At 36.7% G+C, this 23,194-nt stretch overlaps 3 protein-coding genes across 5 annotated transcripts; 2 read left to right on the top strand and 1 right to left on the bottom strand.

Moving 5' to 3' along the window:
* The first annotated feature begins 378 nt into the window (after positions 1-378).
* Positions 379-1,354, top strand: LOC123004406 (pre-mRNA-splicing factor Syf2). Its single transcript, XM_044397660.1, has one exon. The coding sequence runs from the start codon at positions 488-490 to the stop codon at positions 1,187-1,189; it is 702 nt and encodes a 233-aa protein (XP_044253595.1). The 5' UTR covers positions 379-487; the 3' UTR covers positions 1,190-1,354.
* LOC123004405 (TGF-beta-activated kinase 1 and MAP3K7-binding protein 2) lies at positions 1,200-11,920 on the bottom strand. 3 transcript variants are annotated; one of them, XR_006412694.1, is made up of 6 exons: positions 11,689-11,920; positions 7,568-8,551; positions 3,999-4,223; positions 3,748-3,948; positions 3,317-3,451; positions 1,200-1,406 (listed from the first exon to the last, which is right to left on the bottom strand). XR_006412694.1 is itself a non-coding variant. In XM_044397659.1 (6 exons), the coding sequence occupies exons 2-6, from the start codon at positions 8,529-8,531 to the stop codon at positions 1,381-1,383; spliced, it is 1,473 nt and encodes a 490-aa protein (XP_044253594.1). In that variant the 5' UTR covers positions 8,532-8,551; positions 11,689-11,918; the 3' UTR covers positions 1,200-1,380. The 3 variants fall into 3 exon arrangements, 2 of the variants coding, with proteins under 2 accessions (XP_044253594.1, XP_044253593.1); XM_044397659.1 differs by having other exon boundaries at positions 3,395-3,451; positions 11,689-11,918; XM_044397658.1 differs by lacking the exons at positions 1,200-1,406; positions 3,317-3,451 and having other exon boundaries at positions 3,475-3,948; positions 11,689-11,919.
* On the top strand, positions 10,998-23,026 carry LOC123004404 (brefeldin A-inhibited guanine nucleotide-exchange protein 3). The gene is made up of 10 exons (XM_044397657.1): positions 10,998-12,430; positions 12,484-12,617; positions 12,832-13,289; positions 13,335-13,766; positions 13,817-14,047; positions 14,097-15,081; positions 15,130-15,491; positions 15,540-15,798; positions 17,619-20,432; positions 22,673-23,026. The coding sequence occupies exons 1-10, from the start codon at positions 12,346-12,348 to the stop codon at positions 22,886-22,888; spliced, it is 5,976 nt and encodes a 1,991-aa protein (XP_044253592.1). The 5' UTR covers positions 10,998-12,345; the 3' UTR covers positions 22,889-23,026.
* The last annotated feature ends 168 nt before the right edge of the window (positions 23,027-23,194 follow it).

Raw genomic sequence — 23,194 nt, 5'->3', positions numbered from 1 at the left:
TTCAAATAATAATTATCTCTAATTTAATCTTGATTTTTATCTCGAATATTGGTAGCAATTTTTAATATCTTTCACTCGACTTTTATTAAGTTATCTGAAATTAGTTTTTACACTAGATTTGATAAATCATTTCAAGAGTAATACTTATAACGATTCAACAATTTATCAGCTAAAATTACTCCTAATTTAAAAACATTTCATTTCTTAAATTGAATTTGTTTAGTGAGTAACGGAATCTTGCATTTTGACATCAAATTACTTCGGAATACAATTTTACAATAAGAAAATTAATAATAAATATAGTCGAAGTGACAATCTCCACTGAACGCATTTTCGTAATTTCCTTCTGTTTATGGGCAACCAGCAATACACTTCGTGTAAACGAACACTCGGCCATTTCTGCTAGCTGTCACTGTCACACCAGTTGACAGCTAACCTAAAAACGCCCCAATTTGTTTTCGTACAAAAATTCCTGTTTTAGCTTAAGATGAGCACCAGTGAGTCGCCCCCCGAAGACAAGTCCGTGAGTTTCGCCGACCGCCAACGCGAACGCATGAAACGCCTCCGCAACTTGCACACTTTGCGTAACGAAGCCCGAACCCACAACCACCAGGAAGTTGTCGCTGAGGACGCCCGAAACAAGCTCCCGGCCAATTGGGAGTCTCGTAAAAAGCGTGCAGAATGGATTTTGAATGATCAGAAGGCTCGGGAGGAGTCCGCGAAGACTGGGGAAGACTACGACAGGCAGAAACTCCTCGATATTTCAGCAGTTGACGCTGAGAAGATTGAGAGGAAGAAGAAAAAGAAGAATCCTGATCAGGGATTTTCGGATTTTGAGGCGGCGACCTTCCGGCAGTATAATCGACTGGTGAGGAGTATGGGGCCCAAGGACATGGAGAAGTACGAGGAGGAGAAGGAGAGGTATGGGGAGGCGTTCTATGGGGGCCCGCATGTGATCATACACGGGTTGCACCAGGACCGGCCTGAGGCTATCGACAACATGGTGAAAAATCTCGAAAATCAAATTGCGAAAAGGAACAAATATTCGAGGAGAAGGACACATAATGACGACGCTGATATTGATTACATTAATGAGAGAAATGCCAAGTTTAATAAAAAGTTGGACCGGTTTTACGGGGAACACACGGCTGAAATTAAACAGAACCTGGAGAGAGGGACTGCGGTTTAATAAATTTCAATTTTATCAAAATAAGCATTTTTTTGTCTTAATTTACAATAAAATATGTACATTCACAAACTTAACAAAATGTCGCCTAATCATTTACACATCTTAAGTGAGCAATTATTTGTTTGGTTTAACAAATTTGTAAAGAAAATAAAAAAATAGCAGTTCGTCATTCTCTTAATTACCTGTTCCTATTATAAAACCCAAGAGTGTACGACACCTGCAAAAAAAAACAGTTTAGTGACTTTTAAAAGTTACAACAACCTGACGGAAAAATGTTTTCACGTTTATAAAGCTCAAGAATAACATTGGCATCCTAAAAATTACATTTTCTTATGTTGGAAATGCCACTAATGACCTGAACACAATTGTATAATGATTTTCTTTCTTTTCAAAAATAATCAATTTGGAAGTTGAATAAAATCGTCAGTGAAGAGTCTAAAATCAGCACAAAAATACCGGGTGACTGTAAATAATTGTGATTTTTGCCTCAAGTCAAATTTAAAATTTTAGTTTGGCAACTTTGACTTTCAAATTCAAGCATTAAACTTTTATAGCCAATTATCATTCATTTGCGACGGGCGAGTGCTGATTTAGCCGTCACCTGAAACATTTTTTGACATAATAAATTAGAAACCAATAATTCAGCGTTGCCAATAGATTTTTCTATCACTAACATTAATGGTTCATTAAGCATTATAACACTGTATAACACTATTTGTGTATTGTTGGTTGCAAACATTAATAACAGTGTTGTCAAGTCGTTGTCATAAGATACACACAATCCAGCAGTTGCTAAAATGTATATTCTGTTTTATATTAATGTGCACCAAGTGGGTTGTAGAAGTTTAAATGCATCTTTAATTTAAAGGCTGATTCACACAAAAAGTGTCATTAATGTCATTCAGAACAAATTTAATCACATCAATAATGACAAAAATCATTATGTATGCTACCCTATGTTAATTACGTTGTTAATTTTAATTATTTTTTGCTGCCTCAAAACACATATTTATTTAAGAAAATAATTTTTTGGGAAGATTGAGGATGGGATTGTTTGAATTTTCGCATGGTTGCTACCTTAAAATGATCCCTTTCAACGACTACTTCGATGCACACTAATATGAAAAGTTTATAAGTATTGCATTTAATTTTACAAATATTTTTCCTGTTTGGTGGTTTCGTATGGTGGCGGAATATTTTGCGATTTATGGTCGAGATGGTACAATTGAGGACACGGAATTTTTAACATCAGATTTATACCATTTCAAAAAACATCAATGTAAGCCACCCCTTATTGTCAATATGATTGACGGTTGAAACTAAAATTTTAAAGTTTTAGTTGAAATTTATATTTGGCGTGTTTTTATGCAATTCAATAAATCATTTTTTCTATTTCGGTGTTACAATGTAACTGAAAACAGTTGCATAATATGCAATTTTGTGACACTGTTTTTTGGCGACATTTTATGCAATATTTTGGTCATCACTGTCGTTTTCAAGTACGAAATTGTTGCAGTTCAACATATTTCACCGAAACTAATGCAATTCAAGCTATTTTCGAGCATTTTGGGTACCGCATACGTCAAATACCAAAAATTTTAATTGTCAAATGCAATTAGAACGAGAAATCTGACAACACTGAACTGGTGAACCATGGTTGTCATGTATGAGAATTTATCTCTAAATCTAGGGATTTTTAACTATCCAAAAAGGAAAGGGATTTTTTCCAAAATTCTGTACAAATCTAGGAATTTTTATAATTAAAAAATAAATAAATTAATAGATACATAATTTAAAAGTGGTTTAAGTTCGTGTTGGGTTTCCTAAACTCAAAAAAAGTAGCTAGGTTTTTTGTTTTGTCTTTTGCCCGATTTCGGAAAAAAAAATATACAGCTCGGCTGTAAAGTCATTCGTAAAGAAACATAAAACTTCAGTGCCTTGATACATAAACAACTGCTACTTAATTATATAAATGTCAAAAAATGTTAGGTTATATAAAACAAAATCATGTCAATTTCTGGTCATTGACTCCGTTACCAACTTCAAAAAATGCGTTTAATACTGAAATATGACGCAGAAATTAATTTGAAACTCGGGAGTTAGCGTCAAAACCGAACCCGTACTTACCTTGCGTTTAGTTTTTCGCACACACTACACATGCAGGTTAAAAGCTCTAGTAAAATCACACAACACGCAATATCTTACGTCTAGATAGTCTTGGAGTTACATGAATGTGAATATTATCACCTGGAGCTGCAGAAACTATAAATGAAAAAACACAAAAATTAGAACAATACAATAACTTTATTACTTCAACAAATATACATAAGGTACTAAAAATAACAATTTTTCAAACTATCACAGTTGAAAAAGTACAATCACAGCCACTTAATTGGGCCTTGTGACATCATTGTTATTATTGAGGAGAAAACCGATGGGTCGGTTGACCACCATCGGTCCTCTACTCGTCTCGAGAAAGTTCGGAAGACTGTACGAAGGCACAATATTGTAATTAGTCGAATTTTGGTAATTAATATTCGGATTTGAGGGACTTTTACCGTGTAATATCCTCGCCATTTCGCACTGTTCACATTTATCCAAGTCTGGATGATTAAGGAATGTACACAAGTGACAATTCCATTTCGGACCTTCGTTGTCTTGAAACGCAGTGGGCTGGGTGTAGCGACGGCCGTCTAGATTCAAAGGGCCCCTCTGACCCGTATAAATGTTATGATAGAAGTCTTCCTGCAAATCACTATCTGCAACAACAAATTAATTTCACATTAAAAAAATAACTAAAAAATCGTACTTTTGTCCACTTCGAGGGCTAGCTGTTCGCATTGATACTGCAAATGCTTGATTTCTCGTCGCAGCTGTTTTTCCACTTCCGCATCGGTGGGTTGGATGGCAAGGGGGCGGTTGCGGTCTTCCAAATCGGTCACCTCTTTTTGCATCACCTCCAGTTTGGCTTTCTCCGATCTTAGCTCGATTTTCAAACGGTCGATTCGGGCCTGTTGTTTCAGTATCACGGGGGCTAAAAAAAGTAAAATAACAACAAGAAAAATTGCAGGGAAACACACCCATGACGACAGAAAGATAAATGCGATAAGTTGAGGAAAATTCTGTAAAAAACATAGTCATAAAAATGGTTGTTTATTTACGATTTAGCGACTATTGTTGCAATTTTAAACCGGCGGAAGTTGCTTGCTATGATAAGAAACGTGTTCTCATGAAAATTCGTTTTTTTTTATAAAATTTCAACGTGTTCTATTATTGTGGGATGTTTACGACTTTCAGCCAAGGTAAGATTATTTAGAAGGCCGTTAGGGTACTTAAGTGAAAAATTTAGTGCGTGTGTAATTTGTGTTAATTTTTATTTGCCACAAAAATTTATAAGTTATGCAACCAATTATACACATGACGTAATATTATACAAGGTGCTTAAAAAGTTGCGTCGAACAACTTAACAATTTTTTTAAGGCTACACAGTGTAAACAAAATGAAATTGGTAACTTAATTAACATGATTTGTGCATATCTTCGGTTCTCATTTGAAAGTAATTCCAATGAACCTAAATCAATGAATAAAACATTAGCGTCCAATGATTCATATCTGTTACTTAACATTTGGTGTTGAAAGCTACTAGTCTTTTCAAGGCGACACAAATTAATGAAAACAAATGACGCATTACCAAATATTTTCTTTTTGACAAAAGAAATTCTATAATTACAAATTTCCGGAAACTGAAAGTTCTTATAAAATATGAACTTACAATTACAGAAAAAAATTAAAAAAATATATTTTTAAATTCACGTCCTTATCGACCTTGTCGACTCTATGCCAATTTTTTTCTCCTCTCAAAAAAAAATTCAACAGGTGGTAAAAAAATCGACGACGTATTAAACGTGACATTGATACATTTAATGACGACAGAAAACTGTTTATTTCGAGCGAAAAAATGTCGACGATTGTGTTTTTATCAACGAAAAGGTCGAACTTTACGGGTCGGTGCAAAAATACGCATCGCGGTTGGCGTCAATCAGGGACATTTTTTTGTTTTAAATTTTCTAGCAACAACTTTTTTGGGGTTCAATGTCACTCAAATTAGTTTTTTTTGTGACGAAATTGATGACAATTCTAGAATCTACGCCACTGGCTTTGACTACAAATTTAACAGTTATCCACACATGGCTGCCTCAATTCCGACAATCTGTCAAAAAAATGTTTCTTGTAATTTTATTTATATAACAAACTATCACATTTCCAGGTTTTTGTTAATAAATTTTCTGTCAACAACTTTTTTGAGATTCGAACTCAAACAGCATACTTAGCTTTTTTGTGACAAAATTAATGACAATTCTAAAATCTACGCCACATTTATATACACATGGCCTCAATTTGCATGGCCGCAATGTGTTAAAAATTATTTTTCTTGTAATTTCATTTATAGAACAAACAAAAAATTTTCAAGAACTCTTTTGAATAAATTTTCTGTTATAGCTTTTTCGGGATTTGGGCACACTTAAATTAGTTATTTTGTAACAATCTACGCCACTGGCTTGATAAACCATGACCTTCTATGTGACAACAGATTTCACATTTATCTACACATGACCGCTTCAATTCCCGTAATCTGGCAAAAAAATGTGTTTCTTGTAATTTTATTTAATCAACGAACAAAAATTTCCACAATTTTTTTCATAAATTTTCTGTCACCAACTTTTTTTGGACTTGACCTCAAATGTCATTCTCAAATAATTTTTTATGACAAAATTAATGGCAATTCTAGAATCTACGCCACTGACTTCACAAACTATGGCCTATATGACTACAAATTTGACAGTTAACTAGACATGGCCGCCTCAATTCCCAAAATCTGTAAAAAAAATGTTTATTTCAATTTTATTTCTACAACAAACTAACACATTTTCAAGTTTTTTTTAATAATTTTTCTGTCATCAACTTTTTCTAGAATTTTGGCATAAATAGCATAAACAAATTAATGTACACAAATGGCATACTCAAATTAGTTTTATTGTAGCCAAATTAATAACAAAACTAGAATCTATGCAACCATGGCTTTCTATTGAACTACATGGCCGCCTCAACTCTCACAATCTGTCAAAAATGTTTATTGCATTTTTATTTAACCAACGAACAAAAATTTTCACAAAAATTTTTACATTAACTTTTTTTCGACTTGACCTCAAATGTCATACTCAAATAATTTTTTTTGTGACAAAATTAATGGCAATTCTAGAATCTAGGCCCCTGCCTTCACAAACCATGGTCTATTTGACTACAAATTTGACAGTTAACTACACATGGCCGCCTCAATTCCCAAAATCAGTAAAAAAATGTTTCTTTAATTTTATATATAACTAAAACATTTTGAAGTTTTTTTATTAATGAATTTTGTTATCAACTTTTTTTAGAATTTAGGCATAAATAGCATAATCGAATTAGTTTTCTTTGTGACAAAATAAATGGCAATACTAGAATCTACAACACGCCACTGACTGCTTTATTAATCATTGACTACAAATTTAACATTTATCTATACATGGCCGCCTAAATTCACGCAATCTGTCAAAAAATTATGTTTCTTGTAATTTTATTCATATGATATGATCATTTACCATTTTTCTGATTTGGCCACGAGTGGCATACTCATGGCTTTCTATGAACTACAAATTTGATATTTAAATACACATGGCCGCCTCAGTTCTCACAATCTGTCAAAAAAATTATGTTTCTTGTGATTTTATTTATTCAAGAAACAAACAATTTCAAGGTATTAATTTATCACTTGGTGATTATTATCATTACATTTGGGCTAAATATAGCACAACAAATACTTTATCAAAATAAATCGAATTTTTTGCGTGTAATGACACGAAAAACCTTTATTTATTTGATTGTCTGTGACAAAAGTTGAATAATTTAGCTAAAATATCGAGCAAGTTTAAAGAAAAAAAAAATGATAAGAGAAGTCAAGGTTACGTTGATAAATCAAATTACCGAGAACGATCACGTGGTTAACACAGGTGCTGATAATCCGAAAACCAGTTATAACTAAATAAAAAATTGATAATTCTCGATGAGTGAGAAATTTCTTGTCAATTTCCATTTATTTCCGCGTAATGAACCAACCCATCTATAATTAGTGAAATTTCGTCCTTGTTTCGTCCAAAATAACGCCCTCTAAATCCCGTGGGCGTGCTATTTATAGCCCCCACTTTGCAAACACCTGATTTGTAAACCGCAGATACCTGTGAAGTCCCGTTACTGCGATTTGTTACATTAATAACGCGTTGAGCATTTCCTTCAACTCCTCGCCAAAATTTTTGATTAATCCTTCGCCAGGTGAGTACTTACGTTCGCTGCTCGTCGCAAGATTAGTCAAGGAGCCGGCCCTGTACGGCACCACCTCCTCGACGGCTTGCTCCGGGTGATAACTACTCCGGGGCCTCGCCCGTGTCGACGAAACACTCCCACCCCCGGGCCCAACTGTGATCTGAAGCCGACTCTGGAGTCCCTTTTGCGAATCAAAACTGCTCGTGGAGTAAGTCAGACTCGAGTTCTGGGAGGTTATGTCAATAGGGGGCTGTGGTTCGGACGAAGGGGGACGCAGAGTGAGGTTAACACTGGTGTAACTCCTCGGACTGAGGGGCTCCTGGAGCCAGGGCTGCTGGGGGGTGACCTGGAGGACGGATTTGCGCCGCGTGGTGGGGCTCGGGAGGAGGTTGATGTTGAGGGAGAGATTGACACTGTTGGCGCCCCCACGAAGAGTGTCAGTGGTTTGGGTGGGAGTCGACGCTGTCTCTTTCTTGCCTTCATCTTGCAGTCTTTTGAGTCGAGGAGTGCCCCGTTTGGGTGACCGTGGCGGTTTATCCGAATTTAAGAGTTTGTGAACGTCTTTGCATTTTTCTGATGGTTGAAGTTCCAAAGTGTCCGGTCTTTTGACAAAAAACTTACTTTTTGATTCCGTGCACACACTCACCGATTCGTGCTTTTTAGTGTATTTGACAACATTCTGATTTATGTCACTCGCACTCGCGTTCATTTCGCTTGTTCGTTCGGCGGTTGCTGGAGGGTGGGATGGGGGCGGTGAAGGTTGAGATGGAGGAGGAGGAGAACGGCCCATCGGCTCTTGGTTTTGGGCTGCCGCTTCCAGTAACTCCCGGATGGTGGTGTCTTTGTGGGGGGAGTTTGAATGGGCGTAGGAGGCGATACAGGCGTTTACCACGTGGTCGGGAACGGTGGGAAATTGCTGTTTTAGCTCATGGAATAGCTGCATCACACGGATGGTGGACGACCTGCGTCTCCTTCTGCCAAACATGGCCACCCATTATGATGTAGCTGCAAGAAAAACACCAATCAACAAAAAAATCGCATTTTTAACAAAGCAAGCGGTGGCCTGATTAAAATACAAAGTGATCTACAAAGACTGAGTCTGTTGGCAATACTGAATTTAATTCTTAAATGATACCTCTGATTACTCTAACTAACCTAACCTAACATGATATATTCATTGGGATGACATATTTTAGAACTGCGATTTATGATTCGAATTCTGGTTAACGATATTCACTACTAATGACATAACCTATAATTTTTCACGTTAAATATCTCTCAATTAAACCATTTCCTATTGCAGTGTTGCAAACAGCTGAAAAAGAAAATTCTTTTAATTCTGTTGTCAACAGACTAATTCTGGATCATTTTGTATTAAAAAAAAAAACAATATTAACAATTAGATAAGAACTACAATTTCGAAGAAATATTTTTATTGTTATGATAATAAAGTAAATGCAGAACACAAAACTTTGAATTCGAAATGCAAAATACAGTGTCACGGAGGTGCACGACTTTCCGGACAGCCTGTACTTTTTGATATTTAAAGAAATTTGCGAAAAAACTTCTAATTACCAGCAATCTGATTAAAAAAAAATTTTTCTCACTCTTTAAAGCAAAGCAATCAGGGGATTTTATACCATATTTCGAAAAATTGCAACCACATATTCTACATCGAAAAATAACACTAATAAAAAATAAAATTAAAATATCCAGTGTCGTGCCCGTATGTACGCCACTGGTAAGAGTGAAATTGCTGGAAAAAAAGGGCTTTCAATGGTTCACGATGCCTGTAAACTTTTATAAAAATAAGTCAAGTGGTTTTAGAGGAACTAATGGATTTTAATTTAAACCAGATTTCGTCCTCTTTTGTCCACTTCCTTGATTAAGATAAATTACGTCAAAGTTACAGTTTAGAAAGTGAGTTTACCACTTTGTGGTACGATTTGTGGTAAAAGTTCAACTTTAATCCGTTTATAGTTTGAAATAATTTACTTTCAACATTATTTTTAACTCAGTTGCGTTTATTTTATTGGTTTACTTTAGTTTTAAATAATTTTAGTGCAAAAAAATTAATGTTGAAAGACTGAGAACAATTTTGCTTGATTTTTTATGTATACTTCATTTTTTCTTATAAACAGTAAAGTGTTGTTAAGTTGATAGAAGCGTCATTAAGAGTGTCAGCAATGACATTTAGAAAATGTCGCATGTCACACATGACATATAACATATCCTCAATAGTTTTTATCTAAAGTGAAATAGAGATACAGTTCCATATGTCAATGATATAGCATGGCTTTTTCAATTATTTTGACACGAACAATTTATATACAGGGTGTTTTGTAAAAAGACAAAAAAAAGAAAAATGCCAAGTAAGATATCAGGAACATTAAAAAAATGTTTAAAAAATGATGAACTTGTATATGTTTTTTTTAGAATTATTTGGTAAAGGTACAAAAAAATTGGCAATAAAAGCCACAAATAACATTAAAAATAACATGAAACAGAGTTCCAATTTAGGATACAGCTTCCTTGTTTCCTCTTTTAATAGCCTGTAGAAAAAACAAAAGCTTGGAAATTTTTTTTCCAAAGAAATAAAAAAGTTAAAGTGCAAAATTTAAACTCTCATAACTTCGAGATTGTTATAGATAGAATTTTTTTAACATTTTTTCCATGTTCCTGGTATTTTATTTCACTTGGCATTTTTTTTTTTTGTCTTTTTTACAAAGAACTATACCTGTGCGAGTAAAAAGTAAGGGATGGAATTTTAATTATACATATTGTGAAATAAAAAAAGACAGAAAAATTGTACGGAAACGTCAAAAATGGCCATAATTTTTTTGTTTCCAAAGCCTCCTTTAATTTCTCTGGTAGTCAACATGTTATATTTAAAACATTTTTTCCAAGTTTCGGTTTGTCGTCTCTATTTTTACGAAATTCCTCTTTCTTTGCTCGAGTTGTTTACAAAGTTTCTCCGATTTTCGTAGAAATCTTGTTTGTGGCCAATAAAAAATTAATGTTGTATTGTTGGCAATATCGTCAAGTGTAAACAGGTGGTGTGATATTGGCACGCACTCGCCACCTTGTGATTAACCAAAAATATCCCATTATAAAGAAAAAGGAACCATTCAATATATTATTGCGCAATTTTTTCCCCATGTCATTGAACTTATCGATAAAAATATTGCACCGATTTTGATAAAAAAGTCTGTGAGATTTTCCCCCAAAAATAAAATTTGCGTCTTGGTGACTTTTTCCTTTTAACTCGAATCAATCACTGCCGGTTACGTAAAATGAGTATTTTTAATCGGTAAACACCAAAATAATGTAGGTATATTCTATTTTTGTTTTTGCTAATTGCCAACACTGGCCAAGCCACCTATTCGATCGATCGGTTTTCCCGTAGAAGCCGAAATATTATTAGAAACGGACGGAATTTCAAATATGCCACCGTCTGGGTGACATTCACACCTCTAATCACTTGTATGTTGACACCTCTTGATTTTTTTCCAAACAGATGCATCATTTCGATCCAGTTACCGAAAAATCACTGTCAACGTTCCAATTACTCAAATTAAAACCTCTTCAAAACAATTAATTTATCGGAATTTTGCCCGCCCGGAGTCATGTTACAGTCATCGACCTCGTTGTAAATATCCCATCAAAGTGGCCATGTCCCACCATTTGTCAAGTCCAATTGAGTAATCAAATTTTTTCTAATCAGTGTTACCACCCTGAAAATCGTGTTAATTGGTACGAGTGTAACATCATTACCGGAAATCGCCCTCGGGGTCAAGGCTTTTGATTGAGTTAAAGCAGAAAAACAGGTAGGACTCTCTAAAAATAGTGCATCGGTCCCCAGGCCCGAAAGTGCGCCCGTTCGAAACACCTTTCTCCACTCCCAAGTGTCACAATTTGGCCAAAATCCTCTCCGTGATGTTTTCAAGCTCGACCGCGAGATATTTACAGAGATTTACATTATTTTTTTCAAAGTGAGAGGCGCGGGGGCGGTGATTTTGACGTCAAGAGTGACGTTTGGCATACCACAGAATGACAGTGGGCGAACTGTCGTTCAGGTGCAAAAATTTAACAAATCCTTGCAATTAATTGCGTAAACATGGGACAATGAAGTGTTTGCCTACCGAAATCACATAACAACTTGCTGTGTGAGGAGATCCGGTGAGGGAAACATGGTTCAAGCACTCACTAGCACTGCACACTCGACGGAGGGATTGAGGATTGTGTGATTTTTGAGGGTTTGAGGAAAAACTTGCGAATTTACAATGCAACCTTCGGATCGTATGTTGTGCCAGACTGAAGTTGGTGAAACACAAATAGAACTGTTCTGTCACGTGAAATGAAAGTGCGACAGTGGCGACGCCAAACGGCACGGACAGGTGGAGAGACACGTGTAGAGCGCCCGGGGATAGGCAACCAATAAAACTTTTTTGTAATGAAAAAAATTAACTGTTGATTAATTTGAGTTTTATTTTATTATGTCCTCAACAAATCCTTTTACAAAAAACCTGACAAAATTATTAATGCTCGGAAACAAAAAAAAAGAAATAAACAATGATTTTGAAACACATTGAGATCTCTTTGACACATTTCAATATTCACCCAATTCTCTCCTTATCAGAGGATATGGAAACTGCGTCATTCATTACTACATTTCCGTTCCAAACATTTTACTAGATCCACTTGTTGATCCTCCTCAAGTATTGATTTTCCCCAGACATGCTCAGTCACAACAGTCTAGTCATCAATCCGCAATATGTTAGCTGCTTGATTATCACACAATGGAAGACTTACTCCTCAACATCGTCAAAGAATCAACCGGAACGAAACTCTCGAATTTGAAACAGAGCGCACAAGAAGCCCACGGTGAGTCCCCGAATAAAACCGACCCCAAACCACTTTCAATCAAACCATTTCAGACTTATTATGCAACCAGAACAACCTCCTCCGCAGCCCCAGCCACGAGCTCCGCACCGCCTGCTTCGTCCCCCTTAAACTAGCCCTAGAAAGCAGAAAAAGCAAACTGGTCTCATTGGCCTTGACAGGACTCAATGTAAGTCCTGACACTGACGCAACAAGTCGCCTAGTGCCAACCTAGATTGCCTATTTTGCGTCTCGTTTGGGTGCGTTAACAGTCTAGGGGATTTTTTGTCTTCAATGTTGGGGACATAAATAGTATACAACACTCATTATAGGCAATTCCAGCAAGTGTTTGGAATTTTAAACTCGTCTGTGGCTCGTGTTTTAACATATTATTATTTTTGCAGAAAATTGTGCGGGACGAGCGGTTCCAGTCGGGCACTGAACCCGAAGATGACTCTCTTTGGCTCCCCGCGCAACTCCTCCTCTCCACGTCTTCTATGTTGGCTCAGTGCGAAGATACCCAAGTCCATATTTTGAGGGTAGTCCTCAACTTGGCATGTTCGGCAAGTTGGGCCTTGAATGGGCGTTTGGTTATGCTTCTCATAACAAGATGTGGGGAGGCCTACGAGAATGGGACTCAGCCTGTGAGGGCAGCTGCTCAAGCAGCAGCAAGCCAGACTTTGACCGCGTTTTGTACTTTTTTGGACGAGGAGTGTCAAGAGATTTTGCAACAGCAGCAAAAACACAAGAATTCTGGTAGTAGTGCTGAGATGGTGTATACAAAAACATCAGCAGTGGCGTGTTTTAATGAAGCTATTCCGGTGATGCAGTATTTGTGTAGTAGACTAGAAGAATCCAAAACGTAAGGACTCAAATGAGAAGTTTCTTCTCTATTTTTCAGTTTCAGGCAACTTAAATCAACTGATTTAACAATTTTTCTCCTGGAATGTCTCCTGACTCTTGTTAACACCCTTCCGCACACTGTGCATTCCAACATCCACTTCACTACTTTTCTCTGGCAGCGCTTTTGCCCCGCCCTTTTATCCCTTCTGGGGGCTCCGGGTGACCCCACTGGCCACTCTCTCACCACCAATCAAAGTAAAATCATCTACAGTATTGGTATCCAAGTTGTGCGTCTTGTAGGACGGGAGCGTGCCCTTCGTCCCGTCCTTGAAGCCCTTTTCCATCGTATGCTCCTCCTCCCGAGTCCTACCAAAAGACTTGAACCTTTAAGGGCCGCTCGTGAACTTCTGAGATCACCAGGACGTCTCGCCGACCTTTTGCTACTAAGTGGGGCTATTCATAGACATGCGGGGGACGACATGGCTATAATCCGGCTGTAATTCCCCCAATTTATAATGAAAACAAGTCCAACTTTTTTTTTTTTAGAATTATGGACTCGATCGAGGAGTCATCACAATGTAGCGATACGAATGTACTTTTGGCTAGTGTGGAGTGTGTGGGGGCCCTTTTAGGCTCACTTGAGGCCCTTTGCAGAGGCGAGGGACTCAATCAAGAAGGCGCTGAAATCGCTAATTTGAGATATGTGACCTTGGAACAAGCTGACTATACTGGACCTTTGACTTATCAGTCATTGGCAAGGCTTCCGAAGCCCTACCGGTACAAATATTATTATCATTATTATCACTATTATCACTGTTATTATCAGGGACGTGGTGGCAAATTTAAAATGTCAAAGTGACTCTGACAGTAGTGGGATTGAGGGTAATGTTCCCGATATCGAAGGCGGCTCCGAATCGGATTGTTCCGGCGCGACGGAAGGTCCCGAAGAGTACGGGAGCCAATCAGAAGACAGTATAATGGACGATGACAGTTTTCTAACCAATCAGCAACTCCAGAAGTTGCACAAACTTCCAAAGTCGCTAAATTTGGGCCGGAGTGGTTTAGAGGAGTGCAATACTGACGTGGAACGTCACAATGCCCGTCATTTCGTCAAAACTCTACAAAATATACTTTTACCGAACCTTTTGTCTCTAAGATCATCGATTCAAGTTGATGAAGTTTTGCAAGAATTTGCCTCCAAGTGTTGCCAACATAATTCGGCTCAAAGTTACGAGATTTCAACGATTATGAACGCTGATGGGGTTTATTTGGCCACGTATTCGGCGCTTTTGCTTGATTTGAAGTTGATTCAAGGGAGGAACCATGATGGGAGTAGCAATGTGCCCATCACAGAGGCCCAGTTTGTGGAGGAGATCCATGGGAGTGGCGTTTTGGTTTATGTTTCAGCGACTTGGTTGTGCGAATTGTACCAAAATGTCTTGGCTAAGTCGTTGTTGTTGACGGCGGGGTATGACCCCAAATCGCCCCAACAACCAGCTTTGGTCAATCTTTTGACAGATGTTGGGGGTTTGTGCCCATCGCAGCTACTTTCCGACTGGCAAAAGTTGCAAAAAGTCCATGGAAGTCCAGAGAGTAGTCCTGAAGTGGAAGCCGGAGTGAAACTCTCCCGGAGGGTTTTGACATGTTGTTGGGCTTCTGTGGTTTCAGTTTTGGGGGCACCACTCGGCGAGAAAAACACCTTTGCTGGGACTTCAGCCTTGAGTCGACTGGTGGCACGAAGGGCTCGGCAAAAGTACCGCCAAAGGATACGTGATGATATCATTACTGCGTGTCTTGAAGGCTTACATAAGGTTCAAAATCAAGATTTTGAAGTCCTTTTTTGACTCGATTTTTTTTAGGCTGCCAGTCTTAGTAACACTTTGAAGTTGCAGTCCCGGAGTTGCAGTATCTTGTCGTTACTTTCTGCCTCTTCTTGTAAGCCTCAAGGGGCCAAACTCCCGGCTTCCCATGCCCTATCCTTGGATGTCCTATTATCCAAAGGGCTGGCCCTTGGTTCGCACAGTTCCACTTGCTGGCCTCATGTCTTCTCCGCTTGTGTGGCTGTAGCCAACCTCGAACATGCCCTTTTTAGCAAAACTGGGTCCACGCAACTCCTCATGGTCGCCCAAAACACCCAAAACAATACTGTGACCTCAAGCACTTACACCAACAGTGAGAGACTTAACATGACGTTCAATATCAGTAACGACGAAGAGACTTGGTATAAGTCAAAATAATCTAGTTTTTTTTTAATAGGTTTGGGTTGTAGCGTGGACGTTTACAGTTTTCTACATAATGCCTCGTATGCCTCTGCAAACTCCTCCGATGCCTCGATTGCCGAAATTGTGGAACGGAGTGGCGCCCACAATGCCCAAAGTCAGGGCATTTTGCGAGGAGTTCATGCCGCGAAAGTTTGTTGCGTTTTGTCACAAAAAGCCGACGAGTTGTTTCATTCAGCGGCGTTGAGGCTGTCTCTGCCGGGGCTTTGTAGCTTCTTGACGGAGTTGTGCAAAGCGTCGCATACACAGGTTTGTCTACTACCGAATTTTTGCACAAAACAATTGTTATAACCAATTATCAATATCTCGAACGCTAATTGTCGTACGAAGGTGGTACCAACACTATTTGATAGAGCGGAAAAAACCCTACGAGTTGCTGGGGTTTCTAAGGACAAAACCAATCCTCCTATCTCCCACAGGAATGAGGATCTTAAGGATTGAAATTTCAACATCGCTATTTGAGAGATTCAATACTATTCAATAATGTACAAATTTCTTTGTGTTTGAAAGTATTTCATAAAACAATATATAAAGAAAGACTAAAATGTGGAAAATAAAAATATACAGGGTGTTTCATTTTTATTGTTACAAATTTAAACAAATGATAAAATATTCAATTTTAAGACAGAAGTTTCTTATAAACATATATCGAAAAATACTATGTAAAGGAGCTACGCCTCCTGAAAAGAGTGCTTTTTTAATGTTGTAGAATAGATAAAATTACAAATTTCAATACATCTGATATCCCCTATACACCTAAATAAATTCAAAGATCAAATGTTGAAATTTTTAATCAGTGGACATTGGGTAAAATTTAATTTTTATGTTCTGTGACATACATTTTAAACTGATTTTACATAAAAACGGTAAGTTGAGACCTCTGTTTTTTGTGAAAGATTATAAAATTTAGATTTTTGTTGTTGAAACTGACAAAAAACTACAGCCTAAACAGTTAGGATAGCTCTTATACCCTAGCCCCCCTCATAGTTTAGGACGCCCCTGATTAAAAAATTTACATTTTATCTTTAAATTCGTTTAGGTGTATCAAGTTTATCAATTGTACCAAATTTTGTAATTTTATATCAAATGGTTTCGGAAATATTGAAAAAACTCATTAAATGATGCACCCCTTACATAGTATTTTTTAAACATGTTTAAAGGAAACTTTTGTCTTAAAATTGAATATTTTATCATCTGTTTAAATTTTTAATAATAAAAACGGAACAGCCTGTATAAAAAAATACAGGGCGTTAGAAAAAGATTGTAAAATATTTAAGTATAAACCAAAATAAACAATTTTGGAATGTGAAATTTTTTAGAATTCTTACTAGTAGCTTCTTTTTTTTTGTTCCAGCAGATTGCAAATAAATGTTTCAGCTTTCAAAAAACGAATAATTTTTGATATCTCCAAAACCGTCACATTGCATGTTTACTAAAACTTTCTTGTTTGTTTTGGTTCATACTATTACCTCCTGAAATATTTTACAATCTTTTTTTACTACCCTGTATACAACAAAATTTGTTAAAGACCTGAAAAAAAACACTTTTTTGTAATTAGTATTATTTTTTTAATTATTTATGTTTATAAAAATTAAAAAATAAAACAGTTAACGTGATCCAGGTTTGAAACTCGACTTTTTGAGTTGTCATTTTGTGTAGATTGAGTTTGAACCTCATTTTTAATAATTAGTTAAGGAAAAATTATTTTTATAGTTATTTAATCATATAAAAAATATAATATACAAGAAATTTAGTAAAAAGTATAAAAAAAAAATTAACTTAATACGGATTTGAACTTCAATGTTTTGAGTTATCGCTTCGGAAACTAGCTTTTGCTTTTACTATTATTTTTCAAATTTTTTATTTAAAACACCCTGTATTTTTTTAAAATAAGCTTTTATTAAAAAAAATGTAGAAATTATTATTTTTTAAGAGAAGAACATTTTCAATGGCAATACGGAAGCAAAATTTTTTTCTCTTAAAAAAAAGAAAAATTTTTACTTATTTTAATTTTTTTATTTTTAAAAAATAAAAGCCTATTTTTGAGAAATGTTTTTTTTTCTTTACAGCTCTTCACCCGTTACGAGGACGCCCCTCGTCAGCAGAAAAAATGGTGGAAAAAAGAGCTGGAGTCCCATCAAAAACCCCCCGCCACTCTACTCCTCCACCGAATTGGCGAAGTAACCCTCAAATGTATCCGCTCTGGGCGCCCCCTCATCCACACCATGAAAGTCTGGTCGATTGTAGGCCCCCATTTCATGCAAGCGGCATGTCACAAAGACCGCACAATCTCGAAAAAAGCAGTCCAATGCATCCACGACGCAGTTACCGCTCTGTTGAACGAGCAAGCCGAACTACCACACTTCCATTTCAACGAAGCCCTAATCAAACCCTTCGAAAATTTGCTATGTTTGGAGCTGTGTGATTTGGACGTTCAAGACCAGATCGTGTCATGTCTTTGCGAGTTTGTTGAAGCCAATAGGACTGAAATCTGCTCGGGTTGGCGGCCACTATTCGGCACTTTGAGGGTGGCAAATGCGAAGAACAACGCAGCGGCCATTTTGGATGTTTTCCGGATTTTTCTATCTACAGATAACACGTTGGTGTTTGCCAACGCGGCTCTCGATTATATTTTGTGTCTTTTGTCGCACATCAAAAACACCAATTTTGAGGAAATCGAGCCTCAAGTGAAGCCACAAGAGAAGAAAGGGTCCTTTTTGGAGACAAAAGACGATTTTCCCTCAAAACTAGTCCTCGGACCTGTCGATTTATGCATCGAGAGCCTCAAACTCCTCCAAAATTGCGCCGCCATCTTGTCAATGATGTACAACATGCCCAAATGCCCCAATTTCAACATGACCCATCGCATGAGTATTGACACCGATCCTCAAGTAGTTGATCCAATCATCCAAAACATTGAAGTTGTCAATTTCAACCAAGACCTCTACGATCCGATAAGTTACTCAATTTTGAGTACTCGACACGACTTGGAATTGTGCGAATCGAGTGGCATTACTTTGACCAAAATGGACCGTCAAAGTAACGTTTTGAAAATATGGTACATCCTCCTTGAGGGTCTTTCTTCGGCTTCCATCATGTCGGCTCATAAAAACCAACCATTCGTGGTTGAAACCCTCTTCAAACTTTTGAGGGACTTGATCGACAACCCAGGTGTCAATTTCGGGTTGTACTCCATAAACCATTTGGTACTCCCAATGGTTCAAAACTGGATGCGTCAAAATAGCAAAATCCAGAAACCGGGCGAAATCTGGCAGAATTTTAAACACTGTTGCGGCTTGGCTAGTGAGCTTGTGGTTGATTATTTGCACCATTTGCAAGGTTTTGGGAATTTTGTGGAAAACCCAGCTGCGACTTTAGCCCTCAAACAACTCCTTTTGATCCTCATTGAGTGTGTAACCCAACCGAGTGAGAACATAGCCCGTTTGGGTACTTCCTGTATCCGACATGTGATTCTCAGCGCTGGCAAAATCCTAACTGGGGGGCAATGGGAAATTTTGGTTGTAGCCCTCCACAGGGCTTGTACCATCTCCCTCAACCCTCTCCACCAACTAACCCTAGCTTTTAAGGAAAATTCCGATAGTTTCTACGGTGATTTGGCCACAGTTAAGGTTGCAGCCCGCAAGGATAGTACCATTTCCGAAAACGAGAGGTTGTACGAGCTTGCCCAACAAGTTTTTCTCATGCAATGTCAACGCAACTGTCCTAAATGTGACAAAGTGTGCGAGTGTGACGCTAGTATGACAATTGACGATCGCAGTTATGTTTTTCTCCTGTACCCGCTTGACATGTCGTCCATTTTGAACCCGGATTTGTACATTGTGAGGGTACCATTTAGGAATCTCGTTGTGGGGATTTTAGCCCACCAAATGCTCATTCAGACGATTTCCAGTGCACTTTTGCAAAATTTGAACCATATTACCCCGATTTTGAACATTTTGCAAATCAATTCGTGTAGTTTGCGTGGGATTTTGACCCATGTTAATGCCAAACATGTCGATATACTTTTGAAGTGTTTGGATGTGAGCAATGCCCGAGCTAAGCAGTTTGATGTGAGGCCTGGTTTGAAGTTTCTGACTCAAAAAGTGGGTAATTTGAGCAAAGCTGCGAATTTGTACACGCAAGCGAACACGTCCGAAGTGGTCCAAATAATTGTTTTGATCGAGTTGTGTCTCGATGGGATTGAGAAGTACTCGATTAAACCCAAGGATTTGAAGGAGTTGCTTGGGAAGGATGGGAAAGTCAAGTGTACTAATGATTTGGACTACGTTGAACAGTTTTTGAGAAGATTGCAGAACAAGTGGGAGTTTCTATGCGAGTCCTATATTCACTTAACTATAAATATCCCCGAAACGGTTGTGCAAGACAGTGAAGACGAAAATCTTGACCTAATTGAGAAACCTCGACCATTCAAATTGTCAGATTTTAAGCAAGAAGAGGACACTTTGAGTTCAAGTACCGACTCGGAGGGGTATTTGGAGAAGGAAGTGTTGCCAAATGTTAAAACCGATGTTGATGAGGGGGAAAAACCGAAGTTGCGTCAGAGTTGTAGTCTTGATGAGACACTTTTGAAAAAGACGAAGGAAGTTTCGTCGACTGATGACGAAACGAATGATATGGCGGCTAAATATACGAAACAGATTCATGACAAGTATAAAGTTGAGCTAAATTCGATTAAATATGACACTAATACGTTGCTTCAAATGCGAAAATCGACCATTTCCAGTGATAATATTACGAGTTGTGAAAGTTTTGAGAAGAAGACACCGAGTCCCAGGATGAATCCGTTTATGGTGGCGAGTGTGCCGCCACCGCAGCCGATACCGCCGGAAATTCAACAGCAGAGGGCTATAAGTATTTTCAAGGTGGGTGAAAATAATAGCAAAATGTGTTGAAAAAAAATTGGCCCGATTTGAACCTCAATTTTTTTGGTTTTAGTAATAATAAAAAAAAAATTAATAATTTTTTAGACATTTGTAGAGTCATTGCGATTTTAACGGTGATATTAATTGTTAATTTTAATAAGTGTTAAGAGTTTTTAAAATATTTCAAAAAAAATTGTAGGAATATACCAACAAGAGCGTATTGGATTATAACCGAAAATCGAAGCTTTGGAAACTTTCAAAGAAAAACGCATTTAACATTCAACAATTTTGACTATTTTTACTTTTTAAACGACGAAACTATTGGAGCTATCGCAAAAATCGATCGAACGGTATCAAATTCAAGTTGATATCTCGGAAAAAATTTTAGGTCATGTTCAAAAAAGCTTTTAAAAAATTACTTGTTTTTATTTTGTAAATTACGGCTACACTATATCTAAAATGATCAATATTTTTATCCTCACTTATGTAAAATGTTCCGGGGACCAGGAGGTCAATTAACGTCGAGAAAACCACAAAATTTACAATAGTTTTGCAGTTATAGTCAAACTTATATTTTTGAAATTTTTAAATTTATCAGAAGTTTTCTCGATAACTATTTATCCTAGAACACTGATATTTTCTGTATATGATAGAAAATTAAATTTTCTTTCTAACGGTACCAAACATAAGACGTTATTCCCAATAAGTCCGGAGTTATGGGCAATAGACCGCTCCGGATGTCAAAATTCGACGAAAATCTCGACAAAAATCAAAAAAATTTTCAACTTTAAAATTAAAATATTATTAATATTAAAATTAAAATATTTATCGTAAAACACTGAACTTTTTTGTGTATGATAGAAAATTAAATTTTCTTTCCAACGGTACTAAACATAAGAGGTTATCATCAACAAGTCCGGAGTTATTGACAATAGAGAATAGACCGCTCCAGGGGCCAAAAATCGACAAAAGTAAAAAAAAAATTCAACTTTAAAATTGATCTATATAACGTTTTTCTTACATTTCTAGAGGTCTTAAAAACTCAAAAAAGTGCACAAAACGTTATTGGGTCAGGTTTTTACTCTAAGTCTTAGTTTCGTAAAAAAACACATTTAAAGTTTCAGAATTTTGACAATTTTTACTTTTTGAACGACGATTATGGCCAAACTATTAGACTTTGAGCAAAAAAATTAACACCATCGTAATCAGCGTAAAAAAATCTATCGACTGACGCCAAATCCAAGTCAATATCTCGCAAAAAAATTGAATTTTTGAACGCCGATTACGGCGAAACTAGAGGCGATAGCGCAAAATGCTTAGCAAATTCGTAATCAGCGCGTCAAAATCTATCAGATAAGATAGATTTAAATAAAATCTGAGACATGTTCAAAAATATTAGTTTTTAAGGGGGTTAACAATTTTTTTTTATTTTGTAAATTGTGGCAAAATTGTATCTCAATGATATAATATTTTGACGTAAACCTATGTAAAATGTTCCGGGGTTTCGATTGGCGTCAAGAAAATTGCAAAATTAGTAATAGTTTTGAAGTTACAGTGGAATTTATATTTTCTATATTTTTAAATTTATCAGAAAGTTTCTGGATAACTATTTATCGTAAAACACTGAACTTTTTTGTGTATGATAGAAAATTAAATTTTCTTTCCAACGGTACTAAACATAAGAGGTTATGATTAACAAGTCCGGAGTTATTGACAATAGAGAATAGACCCCTCCGGGGGCCAAAAATCGACAAAAGTAAAAAAAACAACTTTTAAATTGATCCATATAACGTTTTTTTTTATTTGTAGACGTCTTAAAAACTCAAAAAAGTGCATAAAACGTTATTGGGTCAAGTTTAAAAAATTACGATTTTTTTGAGTTTTAAGGTGACCCGTAATATAGTAAAATCGTAAATAGTCAATTTTCCTTAAGTCGCGCTGAACACGATGCAACAAGTTAAAATGCTCTACCATTAATAGTTTTTGAAATATTTAACAAAAAATTGTAATAGGAATATACTTACAAGAGCGTATAACCAAAAAATCAAAATTTTAAAATCTTTCCAAGAAAAACGCATTTAAAATTCAACAATTTTGACAATTTTTACTTTTTAACTACGAAACTGTGTAAAAAGATATCAAAAAAGTTGTTCCAATCCGGATGTGAACTTCAATTTTTTGAGTTAATATTTTGGAATATGTATTTATTTTGCCTTGTTCACTACTTTCATCGTTTTTAGGATTCTGAGGCATACAAAACGACCCGGATTGAGACCATGGAGGCATGCCTCGAGCTTTTGAGTAGCTTATCATCGGAAAAGCTCTCGCCTTTGGCCACCGTCTTGAAACAAGGCGCTGTTCTTCTAATCGGAGCCCAAGACGAGAAAATTAAAAACGCAGCTGAGAATCTTCTCAAACGAATGAACATCTCATACATTGACCACGATAATTTTTAATTCATTTGCACTCTTTAAGACTGGAGTTGGAAGTCTGATGGCAAACTTTGTGCTTATTTCCCTCTATTGTAGAATAATAAATGTATTTTATGACGAATGTACAGAGAATGGTAGACAATAAAGGTGAGCTAAAGTGGATTATTTTTGGTACCACGACGTCTGGAGAGATCGGAAACTTTTGTCTCGCTGTTATCAGCTAGACAGTGATAAGGATTAGTCAACATTAAATCATTGCCAAACTTTGGACTTGTGATGATGCAACGGAATCAACGATTTCTTGTAAAAAATCGCAAGAGATAAGTTCTA

Source organism: Tribolium madens, unplaced genomic scaffold (assembly GCF_015345945.1).
Source record: "Tribolium madens isolate multiple individuals breed KSU strain unplaced genomic scaffold, Tmad_KSU_1.1 Scaffold_1;HRSCAF=32;Tcas5.2_LG8, whole genome shotgun sequence".
Taxonomy (NCBI): Eukaryota; Metazoa; Arthropoda; class Insecta; order Coleoptera; family Tenebrionidae; genus Tribolium; species Tribolium madens.
This window is presented reverse-complemented; position numbering and strand designations above follow the sequence as displayed.

What these genes read in the sequence shown, in the direction of transcription:
- LOC123004406 (XM_044397660.1), top strand. Translation starts at nt 488, where the DNA reads ATGAGCACCAGTGAGTCGCCCCCCGAAGACAAGTCCGTGAGTTTCGCC.
- LOC123004404 (XM_044397657.1), top strand. Translation starts at nt 12,346, where the DNA reads ATGGAAGACTTACTCCTCAACATCGTCAAAGAATCAACCGGAACGAAA. An exon ending in AGACTAGAAGAATCCAAAAC is followed by an intron (nt 13,290 to 13,334) that starts GTAAGGACTCAA and finishes TTTCAGTTTCAG; the next exon opens with GCAACTTAAATCAACTGATT. An exon ending in AGTAACGACGAAGAGACTTG is followed by an intron (nt 15,492 to 15,539) that starts GTATAAGTCAAA and finishes TTTGGGTTGTAG; the next exon opens with CGTGGACGTTTACAGTTTTC.
- LOC123004405 (XM_044397658.1), bottom strand. Translation starts at nt 8,531, where the DNA reads ATGTTTGGCAGAAGGAGACGCAGGTCGTCCACCATCCGTGTGATGCAG. An exon ending in TCTTGCGACGAGCAGCGAAC is followed by an intron (nt 4,224 to 7,567) that starts GTAAGTACTCAC and finishes TACTTTTTTTAG; the next exon opens with CCCCCGTGATACTGAAACAA. An exon ending in AGCCCTCGAAGTGGACAAAA is followed by an intron (nt 3,949 to 3,998) that starts GTACGATTTTTT and finishes TTGTTGTTGCAG; the next exon opens with ATAGTGATTTGCAGGAAGAC.